Source organism: Nerophis lumbriciformis, linkage group LG25 (genome assembly GCF_033978685.3).
Source record: "Nerophis lumbriciformis linkage group LG25, RoL_Nlum_v2.1, whole genome shotgun sequence".
In the NCBI taxonomy this organism is placed as follows: Eukaryota; Metazoa; Chordata; class Actinopteri; order Syngnathiformes; family Syngnathidae; genus Nerophis; species Nerophis lumbriciformis.
This window is the reverse complement of record NC_084572.2, coordinates 13,883,565-13,910,372: the sequence shown is the minus strand read 5'-3', so window position 1 is coordinate 13,910,372 and position 26,808 is coordinate 13,883,565. Positions and strand designations below refer to the sequence as shown.

The 26,808-nt window shown below is 40.3% G+C and overlaps 1 protein-coding gene across 1 annotated transcript in view; it reads left to right on the top strand.

The window, feature by feature from the left end:
• lpar2b (lysophosphatidic acid receptor 2b) overlaps positions 1-26,808 on the top strand; it is a 46,835-nt gene that overhangs the window by 12,167 nt on the left and 7,860 nt on the right. The window contains exons 2-4 of the mRNA XM_061983822.2: positions 12,924-13,341; positions 20,394-20,888; positions 26,327-26,586. Of these exons, the coding sequence (XP_061839806.1) occupies positions 13,086-13,341; positions 20,394-20,888; positions 26,327-26,586 (1,011 nt within the window). The 5' untranslated portion in view covers positions 12,924-13,085. The remainder of the gene's footprint in view (positions 1-12,923; positions 13,342-20,393; positions 20,889-26,326; positions 26,587-26,808) is intronic.

The window sequence follows — 26,808 nt, the reverse complement described above, 5'->3', positions numbered from 1 at the left end:
AGTAGTTTTTTTTGAGGGAACTGACATTTTTTATCTTAAAGAACTCAAGTGTGATTTTTCTTTTTTTGTTTAAAAACCGACATTGTAAGGTTGGAAAAAAACAATGCATTAAAAAGAATGTTCCTGCCAATCACTGACCCATCACAGGGTCTCAATAATATTAATGAGCAAATACACGTTCAAATGCATTTCATTCACATGTTTTTGTATAATAAATTATATTTTTATATAGGCCTGGGCCAATATTCGATAAGTTAATTAACCCAACGATACATTTTTTATTTTCCAGCGTCAATAATCACCGTATGCATGCGTTAAGGGTTACAAGTAGGCATGTAACGGTTTCAAATCTCACGGTCCGATATTATCACGGTATTAAGGCCAGAGAACGATGTTGCCTTGGTAAAAATGCCATAGTGTGTAAAATGGAGTGGCAGGAATGTTTAGGATAAACACACTACTGTAATTGAATACAAACATAAATGTTAAAATGTTTTAGTCATATTTTTTTTTACAACAAACAAGTATTTCTCAGTGCAAATAATTGTGCAGGAACATCTACTGTTTTAAGCAAATATATATATATATATATATATATATATATATATATATATATATATATATATATACTGTATATATATATATATATAAAAAACCTTACAGTTAATGTCTTTAAAGTAACAATGTAATCGAGTGTAACAAGTGTAAAACAATAATGTACACTTTAGTGTCTTTCAATTTTTACATTATGGGAAGCAGTGTCCTCAACAGAGTTTAGAAAATTTTTCTCAAAAAAGTAAACTAACAATTAGGGCTGTCAACAATAACGCATGTGATTAATTAAATAAACTTATTGCGTTATCATTAATGAATCACAATTAATCACACCATTTGTTATGTAAACCGGGAAGCTGGCGCCTGTCTCACGGTGCAAAGATGAATGATTAGAGGAGGCCAATTTCACTTTAAAAGACAAGGCAGACTTTGTTGGCATGGCAGCGACAAGCATTCTTATCACCGGCGCACAACAAGTTTAAAATAGCATCTTAAAGCAATGCACATACCGAGTTTCTGTGGGGCATTAAAAAGCATTAAATGAATTTTGCGAAAATTAACGCCTTAAATGGCATTAAAAAGCATTGAATTCAATGTCCAGAAGCATTAAATTTTGTTTATAGAATTGAAAGACTGTGCTTGTGCTGATAGAGGTAAGTCAATCAATCAACCAGTAAATAAAAATTAACTCAATAACTTTGCTGTCATCGATAAATTGCTAGTCTGTCTTTTCTTCGGTTGCGGCTTTTAAACTGGTCTTGTAAGGTTTGAAAGTGTGATAAGCTCTGCCTCCATACGGCAAATGAAACGGTTCTGAGGGCCCAAAGTTAGGGGACCATATGAAATGAATTAGAGTTCCTTCAGCTGCCAGACACTTTATACATAACCTGCTGTACCCATTTTAAACAACTTATAGGGTGTAAAATACAATCTATTCAAGATGTTTAATCCTCAGCTTATATTTAATGCATCTAAAGAATGCAATTATCATTGTAAGATGTGTATTTCTTTTTTAAAGGAAGAGTAAATGCAGATGTAAATACTGCACAAACTACAGTTTACTATCTGTACCTTGTTTGCCTTTTTATTGCAAATGCTTTCAAAATGTGCTCTTAATTATTACTGTACTTACTGTCACCAAGTTTTAGGCAAATTATTGACTTGCAGTTAAGTAAAGCATTTAAAAGCGTACATGGGTACAATTCTGACAACAAAATTGCATTTCTGTTCAAATATTGGGGTATTTTCTTAAGCAAATTTTATATATGCAAGCTAGTAATAACCTGTGATAATTCCTTCACAGCTCAATAGTGTGATTAATCTGATTTAAAAAATAATGACTTGACATGCCTACTAACAATATAACTTCTAATAATGTAAACACCATACAAACTGATGTTTTGCTTTGCTTGCTTCAAATATCTGACGGTTTGAGGTGGCGACTTGTCCAGCCCTGCTTTCCACCCAAGTGCAGCTGGAATAGGCTCCAGCTCCCCTGTAACATCAACAGACAAGCAGTTCAAAAATAGATGGATGGATTGACAATGTATCAAGTAGCTTTTTAGTTTAATCTTATTTCCTGCGGTTAGGGTTAGGCCATGGGTGGGCAATTAATTTTTACCGGGGGCCGCATGAGCAACCCGAGCACTGCTGGAGGGCCACACCGACAATATTTCAATTAAATTTTGCTCAAATTATTTTTGATATACCGTAAGATAAATAATAATAATAATAATAATTTCATTTAACCTAACTTAACTTTATACAAAAGCAGATTGCTTTTGATGGTTGTATTTTTAACACTGTCTTCCTGATGTATAATACAATGCAACAATGTCAATTTCTGTCAGTTTATCCTGCAAACTCTTTAAAAGTCCAACATTTTTCTCCGTCAGATTTGGACAACCATCTGTTGTCACACCTGCCATCTTGTCCCATTTCAGTCCTAACATGTCCAAACACGCATTTACCTATGTGAACAAGTCATTATCTGTGGTTGTCTCTTTAATTGACTGCATGGCTGCCAGCTCCTACGTGATTTCAAAGTCTGCAGTTATCCCACGTAAGAAGATGAGCAGCTGGGCGGTGTCACGTACATCGCAGCTCTCATCCAAAGACAGCGAAAAATAGTCAAAGTCGGCCGTTCTGTTCTTCAGCTGAAGCTCCAAGTTTCCAGCGATGGTCTCAACCCGCCTCGTTACAGTGCGTCGGGAGAGTGACACGTTCTCAAATGCGCCCCTCTTCTCCGAAAATATCAGCGCAACAGAGTCCAATAAGCACTCCTTAATAAACTCTCCATCAGAAAACGCCTTACTTTTTCTGGCGATTTTGTGAGAAATTACGAAACTTGTCCTGACAGCTGCATCTCTGGGGGTGTGAAATTTGGCAAAAAGTCCTTGTTGGGTTTGCAGTTATACCATCAACGCATCAGCCTCTTTTGCGCGCGCTTCATCAGACAGATTCCGGTATTTTTCCTCGTGCTTCGTCGTGTAGTGGCGATTCAAATTATATTCTTTAAACACAGCAACCTATGTACCACAAATTAAGCATACGGTTTTACCTTTAATTTCTGTAAAGAAATACTTGGCAGTCCATGTCTTGTTGAAAACACGGCATTCATCATCAACTTTTCTCTTTTTAGCGTCTCGGGGGTAACGGTGCACCTTCACTCACAGGTTACACACGGACATACGCCCATAAATAACACTTTTCAAAATAAAAGCAGCACAGTTGTATTGCACGCACGACATAGATGTTTTTTATTTTTTTATTTTGTAATTTGTGATTGCTGCTGTTCACATTCACTCACAATCGCGCACGAGCATAGTCCACACGGAAGTAATACAAATAACATTGTATTGCACACTCGACATAGATACTTTTTAAAATGTATTTTGTAATTTATGATTGGCCTCACGCGGGCCGGACAGGGATGCACAAAGGGCCGGATGTGGCCCGCGGGCCGTAGAATGCCCAGGTCTGGGTTAGGCGATATGGACCAAAACTGATACCATGGTATTTTTAATCCGAATGGCGGTATATACCGGTATCTTAAATGCGCAAAGTGTTTAAGGTTGCCTAGTGTTGAGAGTACTCAGATTATTTTTGTTGCACAGTAAGTAGTAACGTAATGTGTTTATTCTTATAAAGTAATTAGTTAACAATTTTTGTTCATTACGTTGGGTTTATAGCCTCACTCTTGTGTGCGGGATTAGGCCATCGGCTGTTAAGTTAAGTTTAAAAGTACTTTTCAGCCAATCAGCCGCTATACTGCAGTAGCTTAGTCCGTGCAGTCTATGCCTGAGCTAGTGCGCGAGGTGGAGAAGTTCCGGCTAGATATAGTCGGACTCACTTCGACGCACAGCAAGGGCTCTGGAACCAGTTCTCTCGAGAGGGGCTGGACTCTCTTCCACTCTGGCGTTGCCAGCAGTGAGAGGCGACGGGCTGGGGTGGCAATTCTTGTTTCCCCCCGGCTCAGAGCCTGTACGTTGGAGTTCAACCCGGTGGACGAGAGGGTAGCTTCCCTCCGCCTTCGGGTGGGGGAACGGGTCCTGACTGTGGTTTGCGCTTACGCGCCAAACCGCAGCTCAGAGTACCCACCCTTTTTGGATTCACTCGAGGGAGTACTTGAGAGTGCTCCCCCGGGTGATTCCCTCGTTCTACTGGGGGACTTCAATGCTCATGTTGGCAGCGACAGTGAAACCTGGAGAGGCGTGATTGGTAAGAATGGCTGCCCGGATCTGAACCCGAGCGGTGTTTTGTTATTGGACTTTTGTGCCCGTCACAGATTGTCCATAACGAACACCATGTTCAAACATAAGGGTGTCCATATGTGCACTTGGCACCAGGACACCCTAGGCCGCAGTTCCATGATCGACTTTGTAGTTGTGTCATCGGATTTGCGACCTCATGTTTTGGACACTCGGGTGAAGAGAGGGGCGGAGCTTTCTACCGATCACCACCTGGTGGTGAGTTGGCTGCGATGGTGGGGGGAGGATGCCGGACAAACCTGGCAGGCCCAAACGCATTGTGAGGGTTTGCTGGGAACGTCTGGCAGAGTCTCCTGTCAGAGAGAGTTTCAATTCCCACCTCCGGAAGAACTTTGAACATGTCACGAGGGAGGTGCTGGGCATTGAGTCCGAATGGACCATGTTCCGCGCCTCTATTGTCGAGGCGGCTGATTGGAGCTGTGGCCGCAAGGTAGTTGGTGCTTGTCGTGGCGGTAATCCTAGAACCCCGGCGGTGAGGGATGCCGTCAAGCTGAAGAAGGAGTCCTATCGGGTTCTTTTGGCTCATAGGACTCCCGAGGCAGTGGACAGGTACCGACAGGCCAAGCGGTGTGCGGCTTCAGCGGTCGCAGAGGCAAAAACTCGGACATGGGAGGAGTTCGGGGAAGCCATGGAAAACGACTTCCAGACGGCTTCGAAGCAATTCTGGTCCACCGTCCGCCGCCTCAGGAAGGGGAAGCAGTGCACTATCAACACCGTGTATGGCGAGGATGGTGTTCTGCTGACCTCGACTGCGGATGTTGTGGATCGGTGGAGGGAATACTTCGAAGACCTCCTCAATCCCACCAACACGTCTTCCTATGAGGAAGCAGTGCCTGGGGAGTCTGTGGTGGGCTCTCCTATTTCTGGGGATGAGGTTGCTGAGGTAGTTAAAAAGCTCCTCGGTGGCAAGGCCCCAGGGGTGGATGAGATCCGCCCGGAGTTCCTTAAGGCTCTGGATGCCGTGGGGCTGTCTTGGTTGACAAGACTCTGCAGCATCGCGTGGACATCGGAGGCGGTACCTCTGGATTGGCAGACCGGGGTGGTGGTTCCTCTCTTTAAGAAGGGGAACCGGAGGGTGTGCTCTAACTATCGTGGGATCACACTCCTCAGCCTTCCCGGTAAGGTCTATTCAGGTGTACTGGAGAGGAGGCTACGCCGGATAGTCGAACCTCGGATTCAGGAGGAACAGTGTGGTTTTCGTCTTGGTCGTGGAACTGTGGACCAGCTCTATACTCTCGGCAGGGTCCTTGAGGGTGCATGGGAGTTTGCCCAACCAGTCTACATGTGTTTTGTGGACTTGGAGAAGGCATTCGACCGTGTCCCTCGGGAAGTCCTGTGGGGAGTGCTCAGAGAGTATGGGATATCGGACTGTCTGATTGTGGCAGTCCGCTCCCTGTATGCTCAGTGCCAGAGCTTGGTCCGCATTGCCGGCAGTAAGTCGGACACGTTTCCAGTGAGGGTTGGACTCCGCCAATGCTGCCCTTTGTCACCGATTCTGTTCATAACTTTTATGGACAGAATTTCTAGGCGCAGTCAAGGCGTTGAGGGGATCTGGTCTGGTGGCTGCAGGATTAGGTCTCTGCTTTTTGCAGATGATGTGGTCCTGATGGCTTCATCTGGCCAGGATCTTCAGCTCTCACTGGATCGGTTCGCAGCCGAGTGTGAAGCGACTGGGATGAGAATCAGCACCTCCAAGTCCGAGTCCATGGTTCTCGCCCGGAAAAGGGTGGAGTGCCATCTCCGGGTTGGGGAGGAGATTTTTCCCCAAGTGGAGGAGTTCAAGTACCTCGGAGTCTTGTTCACGAGTGAGGGAAGAGTGGATCGTGAGATCGACAGGCGGATCGGTGCGGCGTCTTCAGTAATGCGGACGCTGTATCGATCCGTTGTGGTGAAGAAGGAGCTGAGCCGGAAGGCAAAGCTCTCAATTTACCGGTCAATCTACGTTCCCATCCTCACCTATGGTCATGAGCTTTGGGTTATGACCGAAAGGACAAGATCACGGGTACAAGCGGCCGAAATGAGTTTCCTCCGCCGGGTGGCGGGGCTCTCCCTTAGAGATAGGGTGAGAAGCTCTGCCATCCGGGGGGAGCTCAAAGTAAAGCCGCTGCTCCTCCACATCGAGAGGAGCCAGATGAGGTGGTTCGGGCATCTGGTCAGGATGCCACCCGAACGCCTCCCTAGGGAGGTGTTTAGGGCACGTCCGACCGGTAGGAGGCCGCGGGGAAGACCCAGGACACGTTGGGAAGACTATGTCTCCCGGCTGGCCTGGGAACGCCTCGGGGTCCCACAGGAAGAGCTGGACGAAGTGGCTGGGGAGAGGGAAGTCTGGGCTTCCCTGCTTAGGCTGCTGCCCCCGCGACCCGACCTCGGATAAGCGGAAGAAAATGGATGGATGGATGGATTTTTTAAATATACCGGTATTAACTATAATACCGGTATAGCACCCAACCCTACCTGCGTTAAACTTTTTTTTGTGTGTGTGATTTCCCCGTGTAGTGCGCCGTGACTGGCTGGCTCTGTGTCACCTCGGAAACACTCAAAACAAAAGTGGCACCCTTGCTTTGCAGAAAGTAGACTTTCTTACCTCGGCAAGTACAAAAACGAGTACAAAAACACTTCACTTCTTGCTTACAGCGTGTCAGGCCCCCACCTTGCCATCCCGTGCTACGCAGAGGATTTTGGGAGATGTAATTTATTTACAGATCCGACCAATGCTAAAATGCCAGAAGGGAACTACACTCACCAAGTTTTCGTGTGATACCGTCACCCATCACAGTATTATTGAGAAGACTTTGAAACCGAAATACCACAGTATTTATAATACCTTTACAACACAAGTTACAAGAGCGGTCACTCTTTTGCATCGGTTTTAGCAGCTGCGGGCGCAATAATGATAACCGCTGTAAAAGTCCCGATGGTTAATATTATTCGAATAAATTAAGATGATCACATAAACTGTGATTTACAACTGCACTTTGATAAACCTATGAAAGGACTCGCGTTAGCTTGCTAGATAGCTTAAGTGCTAACATGAAAACAAGCGACATGAACATATTTTCCTATAAGAAACGTCATAACCCAATCTTAATTTGAAGAAACACATTACTGTTTAAACAACTAAAATACAGTATTCACATTGAACATAAAGGCTGTGCTGCCTTTGCACAAAGTGATCAATAGGAACTCCACAATGTCGCGTTAAAGAAGAAGAATGTCCATTCAACAGGAAGTGAACTCGCGTGACGTCAAATAAACTGGAAGTAAAAAGAACTGGTCACTCATTATGCATTTATTTTAAAAAAAAACATTCTAAAAAATTAACAAATTTAAATGGAAGATATACATATTTAAACACAAATACAAATACTATGGCTCTTATGAAGCCAGAACACAATTTAATGCTTCCTCTGCCAAGAAACTATGATGTGTTGTTGGGTTATTAAAATAAAATACAACCTGATTAAAAGTTTTGCATGTGTGTATAAATACTTTTTGAGCACATTCTACAATATTGCAATAATAATGGTAACTGTGATCATTTTGTTCACAATAACTTTACTTAGCCATTTTATTTATTGTTTTGGTTGTGTATATTTTAGGGTCCTCCACCTTTTCCTAACAGAGACTGAACCTATTTTATTGCTTTTGGTTGTAATTTTTATTCATGTGCAAAATTTTGCTGACAGGGTATATTTTGTTTTTATTTCCCCCCAATTTTTTTTTTGATTGATTGATTGAAACTTTTATTAGTAGATTGCACAGTTCAGTAGATATTCCGTACAATTGACCACTAAATGGTAACACCCGAATAAGTTTTTCAACTTGTTTAAGTCGGGGTCCACGTAAATCAATTCATGGTAACCCGTATAATTAAAAGTTTACCATTGCAATTACAATGTTAAGTTATACAAGAAATGCAAGTTCATTGCATTTGATAGGGTATACAATATTGTGGTTAATATAATAATAATGATAATAATATTGGTTATTGGCAATAATTTGTAGGTTAATACATTGTGCAGCAAAATTTGTTATCAGCACAGGCTTATTTTTACAGTAGTTTTTGAGAGGCTGAAATTGTCTTTAGACCTTGAGTGTCAGTTTTTATTAAAATCTCACGCTGCAGTTAAGCTTTGACCCATCTCAGAGTATAATAATAATAAGTATATACTCCTTGAAGTGTATTTTATGAAGGAGGAATTATTTTTAAAAATTAAAAAATGAACATATATTTTTATAGCAGTGTTGACATTTTTTTTTTTTTTTTTTTTTTTTTTACAAACATGTTAGTGAATTTGAAGTACTTTATTAAGAGTTCATTAGAAATTTAGGCAAAATAGAGTGCAGTACTTGATTGTAACCAGCAGCTGCACCTTTTGTCTGACTCTAAACTCATTTTTGGTGTAAAGCTGCTAATGGTTCGAACTCTCATGAAATAGGAGTAATTAGTAGCCTGGACTGTACTATTGTTGTTGCTATCTGAAAAGGAGGATACCAAAAAGGAATATAATATGAGTTATTTTGGTACCCCACGCAGCTTTTGACAATGGATACTCCAAAAATATGTACTGATCTTCTTAGTAAAAATGGTGATTTATCTTCCAATATCCTATATACAAGTTTTACCACCGCTAAGATGTTTAGACAATGGATTCTGACCATACATTTTTTTATGGCCTTTTAAATTCTTTCTCTGAGCTGTTGAATGTTTGTGGCCCTGAATTGCTTCTATCCCGTGCCACAATTTTCTCTTTTTTTTTCTTTTGGTATTTTCCTCCTTAGTTGCACCCGTGGTAGGAAGAGTGGGTCACTGAGGCTTTGCGCAAATGTTTGGATTGAGATTGTCTTACATAGTTGGATTGTGTAATTGCGAGGTGTGTTGCCGCTGTAGCTGCTCTGCTGTCTCCATTGTGGAGACACAAGCAGCAAAAGGGCGGGTATGAAGGACTGATAGTTAGTCAAAAGGGATTATTGCAGACTTACTCACAGATTTACTGATGTTAGTTGATCTGTATGCGGGACTTTTCAATAAAACAAAGAAACAACATGCAATTTTTCTTAGATTTGTCAGACTCCAGCCCAGCTGTTACCCTGAACAGGCTAAGCAGTACAGAACAGAAATCCCTTATTGTAAAATGTAGACGTATAATGGTTTCTATCAGGAGTGTCCCGATATCAGCATAAAAACGAGTAATGGATGATACTTTACTACAGCTTGCATCGTAGCTCTCCGATACAAGCAGTTGCAGCACATTTACTCGTGTAAAGCTAGACAGCCTGTTAACATCTTAATGCCCTCCAGGAGGCACACAAGGTGTGTGTTTTCTTCTATTTTAATGAAGTCTTTTGCAGAAGGTTTACATGGTAGGCTATATGCTACAAGGAGCTAGCAGCTACACAACAGATAAGCGCACAATAGCACACAAGCTAGACATACGTAACGCGTGTCCTTAATTGAAAAATATTGCAGTCAATGTAAAGAATTAGCAAATAATTATAGGCAAGGCAAGTTTATTTATAGAGGACAATTTGTACACAAGGCAATTTAAAAAGTGCTTTACAGAAAATTACAAGAAGGCAAAAACAAAAATATAAAATAATACAAATAATCAAAATTTCAATTTAAAATCAGACAATAAAATTGACGTTAAAAACAATGATAATTCAAAATCAATCAAAGAGTGGAGATAGGCGCCCTGTAAAGGGCTACCAAAAAATATTTGTTCCTTAGCTGTGGTCAGTTTCTAAAGCACACAATTATAACTGAAGTGGTGAAGCTGTATTTTCATTTGCACTTCAATTTGACAGTTTATTTCCAAAAAATATATTATTATTATTATCATTATTTATTATTAATTTAGTTCAAATGTATTTATTTTAGTACAGGTGGGATAGGCTTCAGCGCCCCCGAGAAGGACAAGCGGTAGACGATGGATGGATGGATTTATTTTAGTACTGTGTGATTGAATGTAAATGATCTTTTCATCAGTTTTTATGAGTCCCTTTTTATGCAGTATATTTGATCAATATTTATTTTTGTAATGTGCCTGATTTAAGCATTGATCATAATCTTTGTGATTAACATATGGTTTCATATAATTTGACAGTTTATCCTGTTAAACTGTAAGTAAGTTCGATATAATTATTGAATACTAGTGATGTAACGGTATTATAAATATCGTGGTATTTCGGTTTCAAAGTCTTCTAAATCAGTGATTCTCAAATGGGGGTACGCGTACCCCTGGGAGTACTTGAAGGTATGCCAAGGGGTACGTGAAATTTTTAAAAAATATTCTAAAAATAGCAACAATTAAAAAATTCTTTATAAATATATTGAATAATACTTCAACAAAATATGAATGTTGGTTCATAAACTGAACATCAAATCAAGTAGGCTATTCCATTCATTACAATGCAACAATGCAATATTCAGTGTTGACAGCTAGTTTTTTTTGTGGACATGTTCCATAAATATTGATGTTAAAGATTTCTTTTTTTGTGAAGAAATGTTTAGAATTAATTTGATCAATCCAGATGGATCTCTATTACAATCCTCAAAGAGGGCACTTTAAGTTCTATGTGTAGAAATCTTTATTTATAATTGAATCACTTGTTTATTTTTCAACAAGTTTTTAGTTATTTTTATATCTTTTTTTCCAAATAGTTCAAGAAAGACCACTACAAATGAGCAATATTTTGCACTGTTATACAATTTAATAAATCAGAAACTGATGACACAGTGCTGTATTTTACGTCTTTATCTCTTTTTTTCAACCAAAAATGCTTTGCTCTGATTAGGGGGTACTTGAATTAAAAAAATTTTCACAAGGGGGTACATCACTGAAAAAAGGTTGAGAACCACTGTTCTAAATAATACCGTGATGGTATCAAACAAAGTGTAGGTTTTTTTTTTTTTGCGTTTTCACATTGTTAATTGTTACACTGGATGTTTACATTGTTACTTTAAAGACATCAACTATAAGTTATTATTTTAAATATTTCCTAACAACAGTAGATGTTCCTGCACAAGTACTTGTACTTAGAAATACTTGCCTGTAGTAAAAAATATGATTAGTGTGTTATTATAGTAAGCGTGTTTATTCTAAACATTCTTGCCACTTCATTTTACACACTATGGAATTTTTGCCAAGCCTTTTTTTTTGACTACTGTGGCCTAAATACAGTGATAATGTTGTATCGTGACATGTTGATACCGTTACATCTCGACGTGGGAATCTTGGGGCACCTCAATATTCAGAAGCTACGATTTGATTCAAAATCAATTATTGATGCATCTTTAATTTATGTATATTGATGCAGTTTTACATTTATTTTTGTTTCACTAAATAATGTATTATTTATAACTTGCAACTTAAAAAAAACCCAATTCATTTGGAACAAGAAACAGTTAAATTATTTCCCACATTTATTAAATTAATGAAAATGTGTGCAAAACTTGACCATAGATACCCGATAGTAATGGAGCTGCTTAGATCTCTCGGTGAGGTGGCTCGCTGCAGTCAGCCAAATTTTAGAACCGTCGGCATTACACTATTTACAATAATCTGGTCAGGATGCTACTTAGGGCACGTCCAACCGGTAGGAGGCCACGGGGAAGACCCAGGACACGTTGGGAAGACTATGTCTCCCGGCTGGCCTGGGAACGCCTCGGGATCCCCCGGGAAAAACTGGACGAAGTGGCTGGGTAGAGGAACGTCTGGGCTTCCCTGCTTCGGCTGCTGCCCCCGCGACCCGACCTCGGATAAGCGGAAGAAGATGGATGGATGGATGGATGGATGAAATAGATTATTGACGTTTACTAATCAATTCTATAATTGTCCATGTCTGAACTGCGATGCATCTAAAAATCTATTATTTTCCCCACCTCAAGTTATATTCCTATTGAATACGATTACAATCAAGAGGAAGATGGCTAATTAGTCAAATAGCTTTGAGGTTTTATTTCCGCAATTTTTATTGTCCGTTGTTTTACTAAAACAATACTTTTTTCTTTTTTTTATCAGCACAAGGCCTTTAAATGGATAAAAGTTGAATACTTAATTTTGTTTTTGTACGCTCGTAATAAGCAACACAGTTAACAGTAAAAATACATATTTCTGAATGATTGGTCATATTTGTTAGTTATCATATGCTAAAATATCTTAAGCTGCATTCAAAATCAGATGGCTAAATTAGAGCCCCTGAACAGATTTATGCTTCATAATGCGGTTAGTCGACTAATTGTTAAGATAATCGATGTTTAATCGACTATCAGAATAGTTGTTAGTTGCCGACCTATTCTCCATAACGATTACCCGTGTAAGACTGGATTTTCCGTTTGGACCACGGCAAAAACAAGACTCAAAATTAGGTTAAAAAAAAACAACCTTGTACACATCAAACCACATAATTATCGTCTTCTGTCTGGGGAAACAAACTTTATGCTCAGTCAGTATTTGTTTTGTACATTTTTTTCCCTCATTTTGCTTTAGATTACTTTGAGTTCTGGAGTGCAGCGGTTTGACTGTGAGCTCAAGAAATTTGATGAGCACTGCTGTAGAACATTCCAATGTTTAATGTCTGCTGTATGTCCCACAGACGAGCATTCTCACCCGAGCAGCTGATGGCATGCTGCCCTGCAGGCCGTCGGAGAGAGGGCGAGTCTGAATGGCGCCCTAGTCCCGCCCCTCATCTCCCTGTCTGAAAACGCCTTGACCCCTTCTCTCAGGAACCGCCGAGCGCCCCGCCGACCTCTCTGCTATGGATATACAGAGCGACGACACGGAGGGCTGCTATTACAACCGCACCGTCAAGTTTTTCTACGAAAAGAGTAACAAGACCATCAGCGACCACTGGCGTGGCCGCGACTACGTGGTCGTCACGTTGGGCATGACAGTCTGCTTCATTGTCATCTTTTCCAACCTTCTGGTTATTGGGGCCATTTTAAAAAATAGACGCTTCCACTTTCCCATCTACTACCTTTTGGGTAACCTGGCCTTGGCAGACCTCTTCTCAGGTACGTCGTACGCTCAATTAACACACACAGTAAATTGGGGGCTTTTTGTCTTTTCAGGTACATTTTTGCTCTAGTTCTGGCCATAACTATGAATGTGTTGCTTTAAATGGAATTATTATTTCCCAAGAGGGTTTTTTTAATGTTCAATTGTAATATTTTTATTCAAAATTATTTTTAGAAATCAACAATACACTTTGAAATAATTTTAACCCAGGGAGACAAGAACATTTTTCAATTTATTTCTTTTTACTTTTTGCTGAGATCTCTTAAACAACAAAAAACTAAAAAATGTAATGTTTTTTTCCAACCATTTTTTTTTTTTACTAATTATAAAGTTACAAGTTAAAGTCCCAAAGGTAGTGACACACACACTAGGTGTGGTGAAATTATCCTCTGTATTTGACCCATCCCCATGTTCACCCCCTGGGAGGTGAGGGAAGCAGTGAGCAGCAGCGGTGGCCACGCTCGGGAATCATTTTGGTTATTTGACCCCCAATTCCAACCCTTGATGCTGAGTGCCAAGCAGGGAGGCAATGGGTCCCATTTTTATAGTCTTTGGTATGACTCGGCCGGGGTTTGAACTCACGACCTTCCAGTCTCAGGGCGGACACTCTAACAACAAGGCCACTGAGCAGGTCTATAGCAGATTTTATTTAAAATCACTTATTTTCCATACAGTAAATGTTAAAGTGCTGGAGTACTTGGGTAAATATCAGGCCTGAATATACATACGAATAGTAATAAAACAAATTTTGATGCATCATCTCATTTTATCAGTTAGAGTTCGGGTAACTAATTTTATTTAAAAAATTCATTTCGAAAAACTGACATACAGTAATAAAATCAAATGAGCATTCAAAGTAGGAGTGTCCCGATACAACTTTTTCACTTCCGATACAATACCGATATTGCAACCTTGAGTATTGGTCGATACCTATATAAACTCGATACGATATAAACAAAAATCTTGCATTATTTTGTATTCTGGTATGTTATAAAGGGTTTGATCAAGTTAAAACACCAACCTTATGACATATTTTTGCTGTCGGAGAAGAATGATCATTTGTTTCTGGCGATACGAGTGGTCACAATAATTCATTAAAATAAGGTCATGACTCACAGTAAAATTGCGTAATTGTTCAATTAAGGACACTTATTGCATATGTCTAGCTTGTGTAGTAGCTGTTGTGTAGTTCCTAGCTCCTAGTAGCCTACCATGTTTACCTTTTGTAAACGACTTGACTAAAACACAAGAAAAGATCAACATTGTGTGCCTATTGGAGAATATTTAAAGGTTAACTGTCTGTCCAGCTTTGTAAGATCGCTTGTATCAGAGATTTTACATGCAAGCCGATATCATATATACAGTTTATCGATATATATTTGCAAAATATAACGTTTTCCAGTTCGAACGTTAAGTATCTTGTCTTTGCAGTCTATTCAATTGAATATAGGTTGAAAAGGATTTGTAAATCATTGTATTCTGTTCTTATTTATGTGCCAAATTAACTGGTTTTGTAAGTGAACTGTTGTCATTGTGTGGAGAAGAGACATTTATTTGGGAAAAATCATGAGTCTGGTAGCGCTAATTTATCCCCAAAACACCATGCCGCCCCGTTCTGAACTCAACAATGCAGAGACGGTCGATTGAAACAGCGACTACACTACGAAGCTAAAACTAGCAAGAACAATCCATACACCCACAACACATCTCATCTGCTTGTGTTGTTGTGAACGACATCATCAATGTTAAATTAATCTAGAAACAGTGATCGCAACTTGGGAGGCTCACACTTTTTTTTTTACAGCCTCAAGTCACCTCTTTATTCGTCAAGCTAAGAACAACAGCACAGCACACTTCCCCCATCACAATAATAGTGCGGTGCGCCACATCTGGTGTGACCGCGCTAACTAAATAAAGGTTTAAAAAAAGTACCATACACAAGCAAAATGTACTTAAAGCACTTATTGATACATTTGTACAATTATTATGCTTTAAAAAAATTGGGGGAGGCGTGGCTCGGTTGGTAGAGTGGCTGTGCCAGCAACTTGAGGGTTCCAGGTTCGATCCCCGCTTCTGCCTTTGTGTCCTTGGGCAAGATACTTTACCCACCTGCTCCCAGTGCCACCTACACTGGTTTAAATGTAACTTAGATATTGGGTTTCACTATGTAAAGGGCTTTGAGTCACTAGAGAAAATCGCTATATAAATATAATTCACACAAAAAGATCACTAAACCTAAAATACTGGTCAAAATTGGCCAAAGATGTGAATATTTTTGCATTTAATTAACAAACATTTTATTAAATTGTATTTTACTCAAAAAGCACACACTCAATGGTGATAAAATAAGTGTAAAAGGTAACACTGAATTAAAAACAAAATGTAAAAACTGAATTTTATTGTTTTTTTTTAATTGCTATTGTTGTTGGTATTATTTTTATTTTAATTGTTGTGGTTTATTCATTACTAACTTATATCAAGGTTTATTTAAACTACCGTATTTTCCGCACTATAAGGCGCACCGGATTATTAGCCGCACCTTCTATGAATTACATATTTCATAATTTTGTCCACCAATAAGCCGCCCCGGACTATAAGCCGCGCCTACGCTGCGCTAAAGTGAATGTCAAAAAAACGCTGCGCTAAAGTGAATGTCAAAAAAACAGTCAGATAGTTCAGTCAAACTTTAATAATATATTGAAAACCAGCGTTCTAACAACTCTGTCCCAAAATGTACGCAAATGTGCAATCACAAACATAGTAAAATTCAAAATGGTGTAGAGCAATAGTAACATAATGTTGCTCGAACATTAATGTCACAACACACAAAATAAACATAGCGCTCACCTTCTGAAGTTATTCTTCATTCGTAAATCCTTCGAATTCTTCGTCTTCGGTGTCCGAATTGAAAAGTTGCGCAAGCGTGGTATCCAAAATGGCCGGTTCCGTCTCGTAGAAGTCATCGGGAGTCAGTGTCGCTGTTGTTCTGTGAATCCTGCCTTCCGGAAAGCTCGGACCACAGTTGTGACCGAAATATCTGCCCAGGCATTTACGATCCACTGGCAAATGTTGGCGTATGTCGTCCGAGGCTGTCTGCCCGTCTTAGTGAAGGTGTGTTCGCCTTCGGAGCTGTGTGAAAAAAGCCACCCGGCCTCTTCGCGTAAACTTCCCTTAACCACTCGCTCATCTTTTCTTCATCCATCCATCCCTTCGAGTTAGCTTTTATGATGACGCCGGCTGGAAAGGTCTCTTTTGGCAAGGTCTTCCTTTTGAATATCACCATGGGAGGAAGTTTCTGGCCATTAGCATGGCAAGCTAGAACCACAGTGAAGGACGACTTCTCATTCCCTGTGGTGCGAATATTCACCGTACGTGCTCCCGTTCCACAGTGCGGTTCAGTTGCTGTGAAATACGGTAGTAATCCGTGTGCGGATGGAGAGATTGCGTCTTTTTATGAACCGGATCGCTTAGTAGGAGCCATTTTGTGGTCTTTACAGATGTAAACAGGAAATGAAACGTACGGTGATATCCGCGCGTTTTTTCTTCTTCTTCCGGGGACGGGTAGAAGAAGAAGCGCTTCCTGTTCTATGGGGGCGGGTGCTTTCCTTGGCGGTTGCTTGCGTAGAAGAAGAAGCGCTTCCTGTTCTACCGGGAAAAAAGATGGCGGCTGTTTACCGAAGTTGCGAGATCGAAACTTTATGAAAATTAATCGTAATAAAGCGCACCGGGTTATAAGGCGCACTGTCAGCTTTTGAGAAAAATTGTGGTTTTTAGGTGCGCCTTATAGTGCGGAAAATACGGTATGTTTAAAGTTGATTTTGGTGGCACAATAAAAATAAAAATATATAAATACTCATGTTTTCAAATTCATGATTAGTTGTGTAATTGTGATTACAATATGTATCAAAGTAATTGTGATTATTATTTTTGCCAGCCTAAGTAGAAGCTTCATCTGAATGTTCTGGACTCCTGTGTACATGCCGTGAGCAGAGTTGCATTCTTCTTTAAAGGGTAACTGCACTTTTTGGGGGGATTTTGCCTATCGTTCACAATCATTATGAGAGATAAGAAGCCAAAAGTTTTTTTGTTTTTTTTCGCTTACTAACATAAAAATCGTCTCGTTCTAGGTGGCTAGCAATGCAGCTAATGGGAGCAATCAATTCTACCTTAAATCACTTTAAAAATGCATTAAAAAACCGTCAACAATACTTCATATACATCCCGTAACCCGTATAATAACCAAGCTGTAGCAACATTGTTATTGTAAGAGCAAACACTGAATAACTATTTTTCTATAGCCTACTAACACATCAACATGCTTCAGTATTAGTGGTAAAAGCTAGCCACAGCAAGAGATAAGCTAGCTTCTACGTCAGCACAAAACCCGTTTGAGTTTGTAATGCACAACAGTGCGATAAGACACCAATATGTACTGACTAAAAAACATGAATAATTCTGATACAGTATTTGTCTTATCTCTATTGTCACATTATTTTTAAATGTACTCAGCATTTTAAAAAAGTACCTATACTGAAATCTTTTGACCAAGTTTTATGCAAAAAAACCTCCCACAAACACATTCAAAAATGATTTCCTTTGTAGAAGAAACATTATTGTAGATAAGAACACTGTTTCATGGATTTCAAGTAGACATTGAATGTGCATATGAAAGCAACACAATCACACTAGATGTATAAACAAAGTAACATGGCAGAAACAAAATAACATAAATAAATAAAAATACATGTGAAAATTGTGCGACATAGCACCCTATGGACATAAGAGATACACAATTAAAACAAATGTAAGAATTTTGCAAGGTGGCACCTGATGGCCATAAGACGTAACTACACGTTTTGTCCATATAGATAAAAATAGTTTTCATTTATGAGATCAAAATAATAATCACGATTTTTTTTAATCAATATTGAAATCACGATTATTGATTGTAGGGAAAACAGAGTTAGGGTGGGGTGTGGACAGGACTCCATTATGTAATTTGTAGCACCAATGATTGTCACACACACACTAGGTGTGGCGAAATTATTCTCTGCATTTGACCCATCACCCTTGATCACCCCCTGGGAGGTGAGGGGAGCAGTGAGCAGCAGCGGTGGCCACGCCCGGGAATCATTTTTGGTGATTTATTAATGTCTAAGATATTATAGATGAATAGATAAATGTTATCCATACATTTAAAGACAAATATTTGTTATTTTATTCATTAACAGTATCACCGTGTCATCTTTATATCATTACATGATTATCTCTATTGTTACATTTTAGCAGATTTTTTTTTTGGTTATGTACATGCACATGCTATATCGGGACAGACCCATTCAAAGTTTGAGCATAAATATGTCGTATATGAATTAACTATACACAATAAAACATTAATAAAATGCTATGTCACATGAAATTAACTCTGTGACATGGAAAAAACCTACAAGTAATCTAAAAAAAAACCCATTTGCAACAGTTTGGCCAACAAAAAATAAACTGGAGTGATACCTCTCACATTGAATACACAATCGTCACAGCCTGCGTGCAATTCGATGAGATGTCAAAACATTATAGCTAGTATTGATGTTATTTGAACACTGATATAGTTTGCAGTTAGATAAAGGACGAGTGAACATCTCAGTAAACAAACTAAAGACTTTATAAACAAGTTGTGGCAATGTTCACGACACATCGCCTGCTGTATGTTTTCTTACGTCATTAACTCTGTCAAAGCAGCTGATGGATGCTGTATTGAGAAAATGACAGCAACATTAAATAGTTTTCTCCTATGCTGTATACTTTTAGTGTGAGACAAATTAGTCCGTCTCCAATATTGTCCACACCTGTCGCCATCTAAAAGCAGCAGTGCACTTTTAAACGCACACCAAGACGCCACAGAATTCAAGCGAGGGAAAAAAGTATGTGTAGTTGTGTTCCACCATGTGTTTTCAAGCCAAATGGCGCTAGTGCGCATGCACCAGCGCTGCTGTGACTCCCTTTTCAGGAAGTAAGCAGTGTTGCCTAAAATGCATTAATAAATTAGGGTTTTTCAGTAATTAAAAATTCTAATTCGGTATTACTGTTGGGAATTTTACTGCGGTTTATCATTATACAGTTTACCGTTACATTCCTAATCATGATCAATATTATAGGGGACTCACTCGATGAGCAGTTGTCCGTTTGATCAAGCTAGCCAGAGATGTTTCCAGTTGATTTGGGCACTCCATTAATTTGGCATAGCTTGGCTTAAATTTTCCAGATTTGCAGCGTGACCATGTCGCACTATGTCGGTGTCCGTCTGCTCCAACGTTTCAGCCTCTTCTTTGTGCTCGCTTCTGTAAGCAGCAGTTCATCCTCCGCATATGTAGTTAAAAAAAAATAATAAGGTGGTGAATTTGTCCAAAAATAGTTGTCTTTGTTGTCTGTTACCAAGTCTGCCATGATTAGAAAACAAAACACACTCGTGTTTGATTCTGGCAATAGGATTATATTTGTTGCAGGAAGTCGGAAGTGCGCTGCTATGAAAACGGAAATAAATGCGCCGAAGAATTAGTTCCCGGCTGTGGATAAAATTACCAAAAATCAAATCTAGCAATGATTAAAATGATCAAAATACGGTAAATATTGTCCATATTACATATTGTTATGATTGTGTCTGTTACTACTACGTATACAAAAAGTTGATGAAGTTGCCTTTGAAGGCTTTGAAGGCTACAACAGTGACTCCCATTAGCCGCATCGTCCAAGCCTTTTAATCATCTTTAAAATCCTAATTAAAAAAAAGACGTATTTTCTTGTCTCTCATATTGATTGTAAACAATAGGCAAAATTTTATTTAAAAAAAATCCATCTGTCATGTCTTTCATAATGATTGTGAATGATAGGCAAAATTCCAAAAAAAAAGGGCACTTTCCCTTTAAGGGGCCCGTCCTCGCCTCTGCAGTTTTGAGAGTTGATAAACCACGCTTGTTTCTCTTAAGGATGTAAGCATGACGCACAATACCTCTTAACAATGTGTAATTCGCGCTGGCCTCCCCCACGCCAGGTGTCTCCTACCTCCACTTGATGTTCCACACGGGTCCGTGGACCATCAAACTGTCCAAGCACCAGTGGTTCGTGCGTCAGGCTCTCATCGACACCAGCCTGACCGCCTCCGTCCTCAACCTCCTGGCGGTGGCGTTGGAGCGCCACCAGACCATCTTCCAGATGCAGCTCCACAGCAAAATGAGCACGCGGCGCGTTTTCGTCCTCATACTCTTAATTTGGCTGGTCGCCATCATCATGGGCCTGGTGCCCACCATGGGCTGGCACTGTCTGTGCGACCTGGAGAACTGCTCCACCATGGCGCCGCTCTACAGCCGCAGCTACCTGGTGTTCTGGGCAGTTCTCAACCTCCTCACCTTCTCCGTCATGGTGGGCGTCTACACCCGCATCTTTTTGTACGTGCGGCACAAGAGTGAGCAGATGTCACGGCACACCACACAGATAAGACAACGTGAGACCGTGTTGAAACTGATGAAGACCGTCTCCATGATCTTGGGTGAGGTGACACATCCTAACACAACCTAATGCATTGCCTGACTTAGCTCGTCTCAGCACGTCTGCGCTTGTTTACGCACACACACTCTTTCCCTCTGTTTCCCAAAAGCTCCTCTTGTTTTTATTCAACTACCTCCTAGTCCTGCTACTTGCACCATGCCTGAGCCTCCTCTTTGCCTTCGCATTGCTTTTCCAACATGACAATAAATTCTTCAAGTTTTTTAAAAGTCCTACACGTTCTCCCCCTGTCGCTTAGCAGCGAGCGCTCGCCACCTCTGGCATGTGAGGGAGGCCAGGAAAACCCTGGCGTGCCTTGACAAGGAACTGCATACTTCAGTCACTATGACACAGAGAATAGCATGTGTGTGTGTGTGTGTGTGGGAGCGTGTGTGTTGTTTGTGCAAGCATGCGCGTCTCTGGACCGTCTCAAGAGTCGTGACACCGTTTCTGTTAGGATTGCTTTCGTGCGACGTGCCAGCCGGCGTCACGTCCGCCCGTAGCGTGCACAAATTATTATTGATGCAGCGAAAAAATTCCTGAGCTGCCCAATCAGGTGTTATGATAATGAAATGTGATCATGCAGACTAAACTTTGTGCGTGCATGTGTGAGAGGAATTTTACAGTACATTCCCCTTCTCTCTTTAGCACCTCCTGCTTTTGACATTCTTCAGCACATCCTGTCTGTTTTCCCTTCTCTCACACCTGCAAAATGCACAAAGTTTCACATACCGGTACTTGTATGTACAGTCGTACCTCAACTTACGAGCTTAATTGGTTCTGTGACGAAGCTCTTAACTCAAAACATTTGTATCTCAAATCAACGTTGCCCGTTATATTGAATTGAAATCAATTTAATCGGTGTCTGTAGCACAATTTTAACTTGTAACATACGGTTTAGACAAGAAAAAAAACATTCTAAATAAGAAATATTGTACTTCAAACAACAGTATTTTTATGAAGTAATGTAATAATGTGAAGAATGTTTCTTGGAGAGTGGACTTCTATGGCAGGGGTTCCTAACCTTTTAGACCTCGGGGCCTATATTTCCACTACAGAGAGCCTGCGGCCTACTAAAATATTAACACTGAATTACCCCAAAAGGGACAAGCGGCAGAAAATGGATTGATGGATGGATAGTAATCTTACTCTTGATTTTAGTCCTACTTACTTACTTACAATTTAACAGGATAAACCTTGTCGAATGATATGAAGCTATGTGTTAATCTCAAAGATTATTATCAAGGGTTAGGTCAGGCTGATGACACAAAAAAAATACTACCGGTAATCAATTATGCTGCAAAAGAAGGAACTCCTAAAGACTGATACATATAAATGTACATACAATTATGCAATGCAAAAATAAATACATTCTAACTTAATTAATAATAAATATTAATAATAAATATATTTTCCTTAAATTGTCAATAAAATTTGAGTACAAATGAAAATACAGCGTCACCACAATGTAATATATCTGTTTTGTAGCTGTGGTTCGTATAGGCCGCGGCTATACTTAGTTGTAAGACACTTTTCCACCACTTATGGCAGTAATGACAATATAAAACGAACAGAAGAAGTATGGCGCTAATGTCATGGAGAAATTTCTTAAGCGCAAACATTATGACTAAAGTGGGGAAGCTGTACTTTCATTTGCACTCTAATTTTATTGACAGTTTAGTTAAGAAACATATTTATTATTGATTTAGCTTATTTATTTTAGCACAACATAATACATATTGCATGTAAATATATTCTTTATTTGGTTAGTACTGTACTACTTCTTCTAATCAGCCTGACCTGAGCCTAAGGTTTATTTGTTAAATTAATAATAATCTTTGTGATTGACACATGCTTTTATATCAATTGACAAGGTAGTAAACTGAAAGTAGGTTATATATAATTTTTTAATATGATCAAAATCAAGAGTAAGATTACTCCATTCATCCATCCATCCATTTCCTACCGCTTAATCCCTTCGTGGTTGCGGGGGGCGTTGGAGCCTATCTCAGCTACAATCGGGCGGAAGGCGGGGTACACCCTAGACAAGTCGCCATCTCATCACAGGGCCAACACAGATAGACAGACAACATTCACACTCACATTCACACACTAGGGCCAATTTAGTGTTGTCAATCAACCTATCCCCAGGTGCATGTCTTTGGAGGTGGTAGGAAGCCGGAGTACCCGGATTACTCATTCGGTGTTAATAGTGGAGTGGTCCCCAGGCCCCTCTGTAGCGGAAAAGTTGGGCACCAAGGTCAAAAAGGTTAAGAACCCCTCCTATATACAATGACCCTGCTGGGAACTGCAGATGGAAATTAGCCTTTGGCTACAATTTGGCACATTAACATTTTATATGTTCATGAATGTGCATTGTCCCAAGTACTATAACAAATGGGGACGTTCTATCAGGAGTTGTAATATACATCTATAAACAAGCTATTGGTGTGTTTAGTGGGACAGGCGAAGGTTAAGTTGGAGAAAATGCGGTAGTTAAAAAATTACTTCATGTTTCTTTGCGGCCCGGTAGCAAATGCGTCACAGACCGATATCAGTCCCCAAAACGGTGGTTGGAGACCACTGATGTAATTAATTACTGTTCCCATCGTTGCACCGCCGTTGCCTTTACAGAGAATGTGAAGTGGCTGGTTTCTACAATTTGGTTGGATGAAGTGCAAAGTGTCAGATTTCAGCACACATCAGCTGATTGGAGAGAAAGGATGTGGATGATGCCTTTGTGGCAAATGCGATGATGATAATGATTGGCTGGGTAGGCGGATCCTGCCCTGCTCACGCTGTCTCACTGCACGCTCTGACTGACGCACAACAAGACCTGTGATAATCGCGACGAGTCAGAGCCAAGAAAATTGAAAAGTAGCATTCTCGAACTGCAAGTAGCGGCACTACTTTTCGCTCATTGAAATGAAAGGCAAGAATGTTTATGTAACATGCACGCTATGTCCAGGAAAACAATGTTTTTTTTTTACCAATATCCCACTCAGGTAACTCGAATGATTCGCCCCTCACATCCAAACATGCCAAAATGACACTTGTTGCTGCTGCTAACCTACACCTAAGCTGAAATGCAGCCTTTTTTTTTTATATCACATTCATCACATTTTGGAATTTTAAATTAACCATGATTTATCACAGGTGATTACTCGCTTGCATAATTGAAATTCGCTCAAGAAAAGACCCCGATATTTTTACACCGATGCAATTTTATTGTCAGAATGTTCTCCAAGAACATTTTTAAACATTTTACTTGAATGCTTGTCATTTAATTGCCCCAAATTTGCAAACATTTTTATGTTAAGTTCTTTTAGGCTGTGTTTTGGTATACAGGTGCAGATAATTGCACTGCTTAAACGCCAAATGTTCCCTTGTGTCTTTTTACCTAAGTTTACATTTTTGGTACCCTATTGGGTTTTGTACTTTCAATATTTATTGTTGTTACTTCCCGGAAAATTTATTTTTTTTATACATTTTTATCTCTACGCATATCATATGGCACACTGCAATCTATTGAGTTCAGATGAATGCCAAATGTTCTTAAATATATTATAAACATCTTTGATGTTATCAAACGTAATAGCGAATAAAATTACGAAATTTAAAATGACTCTAACTCTAGGTTTTGGGGGAATTAATTTGTAACTGTAACTAATAACTTTTTTAAGGTAAGATGACCAACACTGCTAGTTGTTACCATCATACTATTAATGCTGTACTACAGTACAGTTACACTTGTGTAACAGTACAGTTAAAGTGTTCCTTCAAATACTCCCAAAAGTTGGAGGCTGGATTTAAAAATTTTAAGTGGACATTATATGCTATGGGTTTAACCACTGAGGTTTTCATTTGTTTCGATCATTCATTACTGATGATAGGTGGATATTTTAGCAAAGAAATTAAATTATTTTTCGCTAATTTAAAAAAAAAAACCTAACTAGAGAACCACAATGATTCAAACTTTTGAGATGCTGCTTTTAATTACCTAGGACAGGGATCGGCAACCCGCGGTTCCGGAGCCGCATGCGGCTCTTTGATCACCAAAAATGATTCCCGGGCGCGGCACCGCTGCTGCCCACTGCTCCCCTCACCTCCTAGGGGGTGATCAAGGGGATGGGTCAAATGCAGAGGACAAATTTCACCACACCTAGTGTGTGTGTGACAATCATTGGGACTTTAACTTTAACTTAACTTTAACTGATGCGGCTCAGCAGCTTACTTGATGAACCCCCCAATTTTCCCGTGAGACTTCCGGATTTCAGTGCTTCTCCCGGGATTAGTATTCACCGATTTTCACCCTTACAGCTATAATAAGGGCGTGCCATGATGGTACAACATTTGGCGCTCTCTATAATCTGTATTAAGGGCGTGCCATGATGGTACAACATTTGGCGCTCTCTACAATCTGTATTAACAGCGTGCCAGCCCAACACTTGTTATACAATATACATCTTCTGCTTGCACACGTACGTGACAGCAAGGCATACTTTGTCAACAGCCACACAGGTTACACTGACGGTGACCATATAAAACAACTTTAACACTCTTACTAACAATGTGCCACACTTTGAACCAAAACCAAACAAGAATGACAAACACATTTCGGGAGAACATCTGCACCTTAACACAACAGAACAAACACCCAGAATCCCATGCAGCCCTGACTCTTCTGGGCTACATTATATACCCCTGCTACCACTAAACCCCGCCCCCACCCCAACCCTGTTCCCTCACACATCACCCCCCCATCTGTGCGTCGGTTGAGGTGGGCGGGGTTTGTTAGCGGGGGTGTATAATGTATCCCGGAAGAGTTAGGGCTGCATGGGATTCTGGGTATTTGTCCTGTTGTGTTTATGTTGTGTTACTGTGCAGATGTTTTCCCGAAATGTGTTTGTCATTCTTGTTTGGTGTGGGTTCACAGTGTGGCGCATTATTAGTAAGAGTGTTATAGTTTTTTTTATACCGCCACCGTCAGTGTAACCTGTGTGGTTGTTGAGCAAGTATGCCTTGCTGTCACCTACGTGAGCAAGCGGAAAACACCATACAACGTGTGGCTGATCAGGCACGCTGGTTGTAGTGGGTGCTATATGCTGTACCATCACGGCACGCATGACGCTGACAAGCGCCATTCATTTAAAACCCGCGTGCCGCACCAGCTTTCAAATTCCATTTAAGGTGTGGGCAGCGTGTCTGAGACCCCTAGTTTATACATAGCACAAAGCAAAAAAAAAAACTTTGTGTGCAGTGTTAATTCATTTAAAATTTCAAAAAAAATTTGCGGCTCCCATTATTTTCTATAATTTGCGAAACTGGTCAAAATGGCTCTTTGACTGGTAAAGGTTGCCGACCCCTGACCTAGGAAGTGGATTTGATCTCAATTGAGTAGCACTTTTGTGTCTGACGTCCTCTCTCTGCCTCCCCCTGCAGGCTGGTTTGTGATCTGCTGGACACCCGGCCTGGTGGTGCTGCTGCTCGACGGCCTGGGCTGCGACAAGTGCAAAGTGCTGCGCTACGAGAAGTACTGCCTGGTGCTGGCCGAGTGCAACTCCCTGGTCAACCCCATCATCTACTCCTTCAGGGACAAGGACATGAGGAGGACCTTCAGGGAGATCCTCTGCTGCATGTTCTGGCGCAGCGGCGACCACACGAGCACGTCTGGAGTTAACTTTAACACCCTGGAGCACGAGGTACTGTCTGAGACCAATGGGACCGAAGTCAGCGGTCACAAACAAAGCAGCTACTAGCCGCCCTGCACTTGACCTCCACGCATTTTTCTAATTGCTACGCCCGCCAAAATCTTTTTCTCAATGAGCGAATCTTTCAGGCAGCAGACGTTTATTCAAGCTCATTTTTATCAACAAATGATGACAGCTGAGAGATGGAATGCTCTTCTTATCTTCTCATTCCTT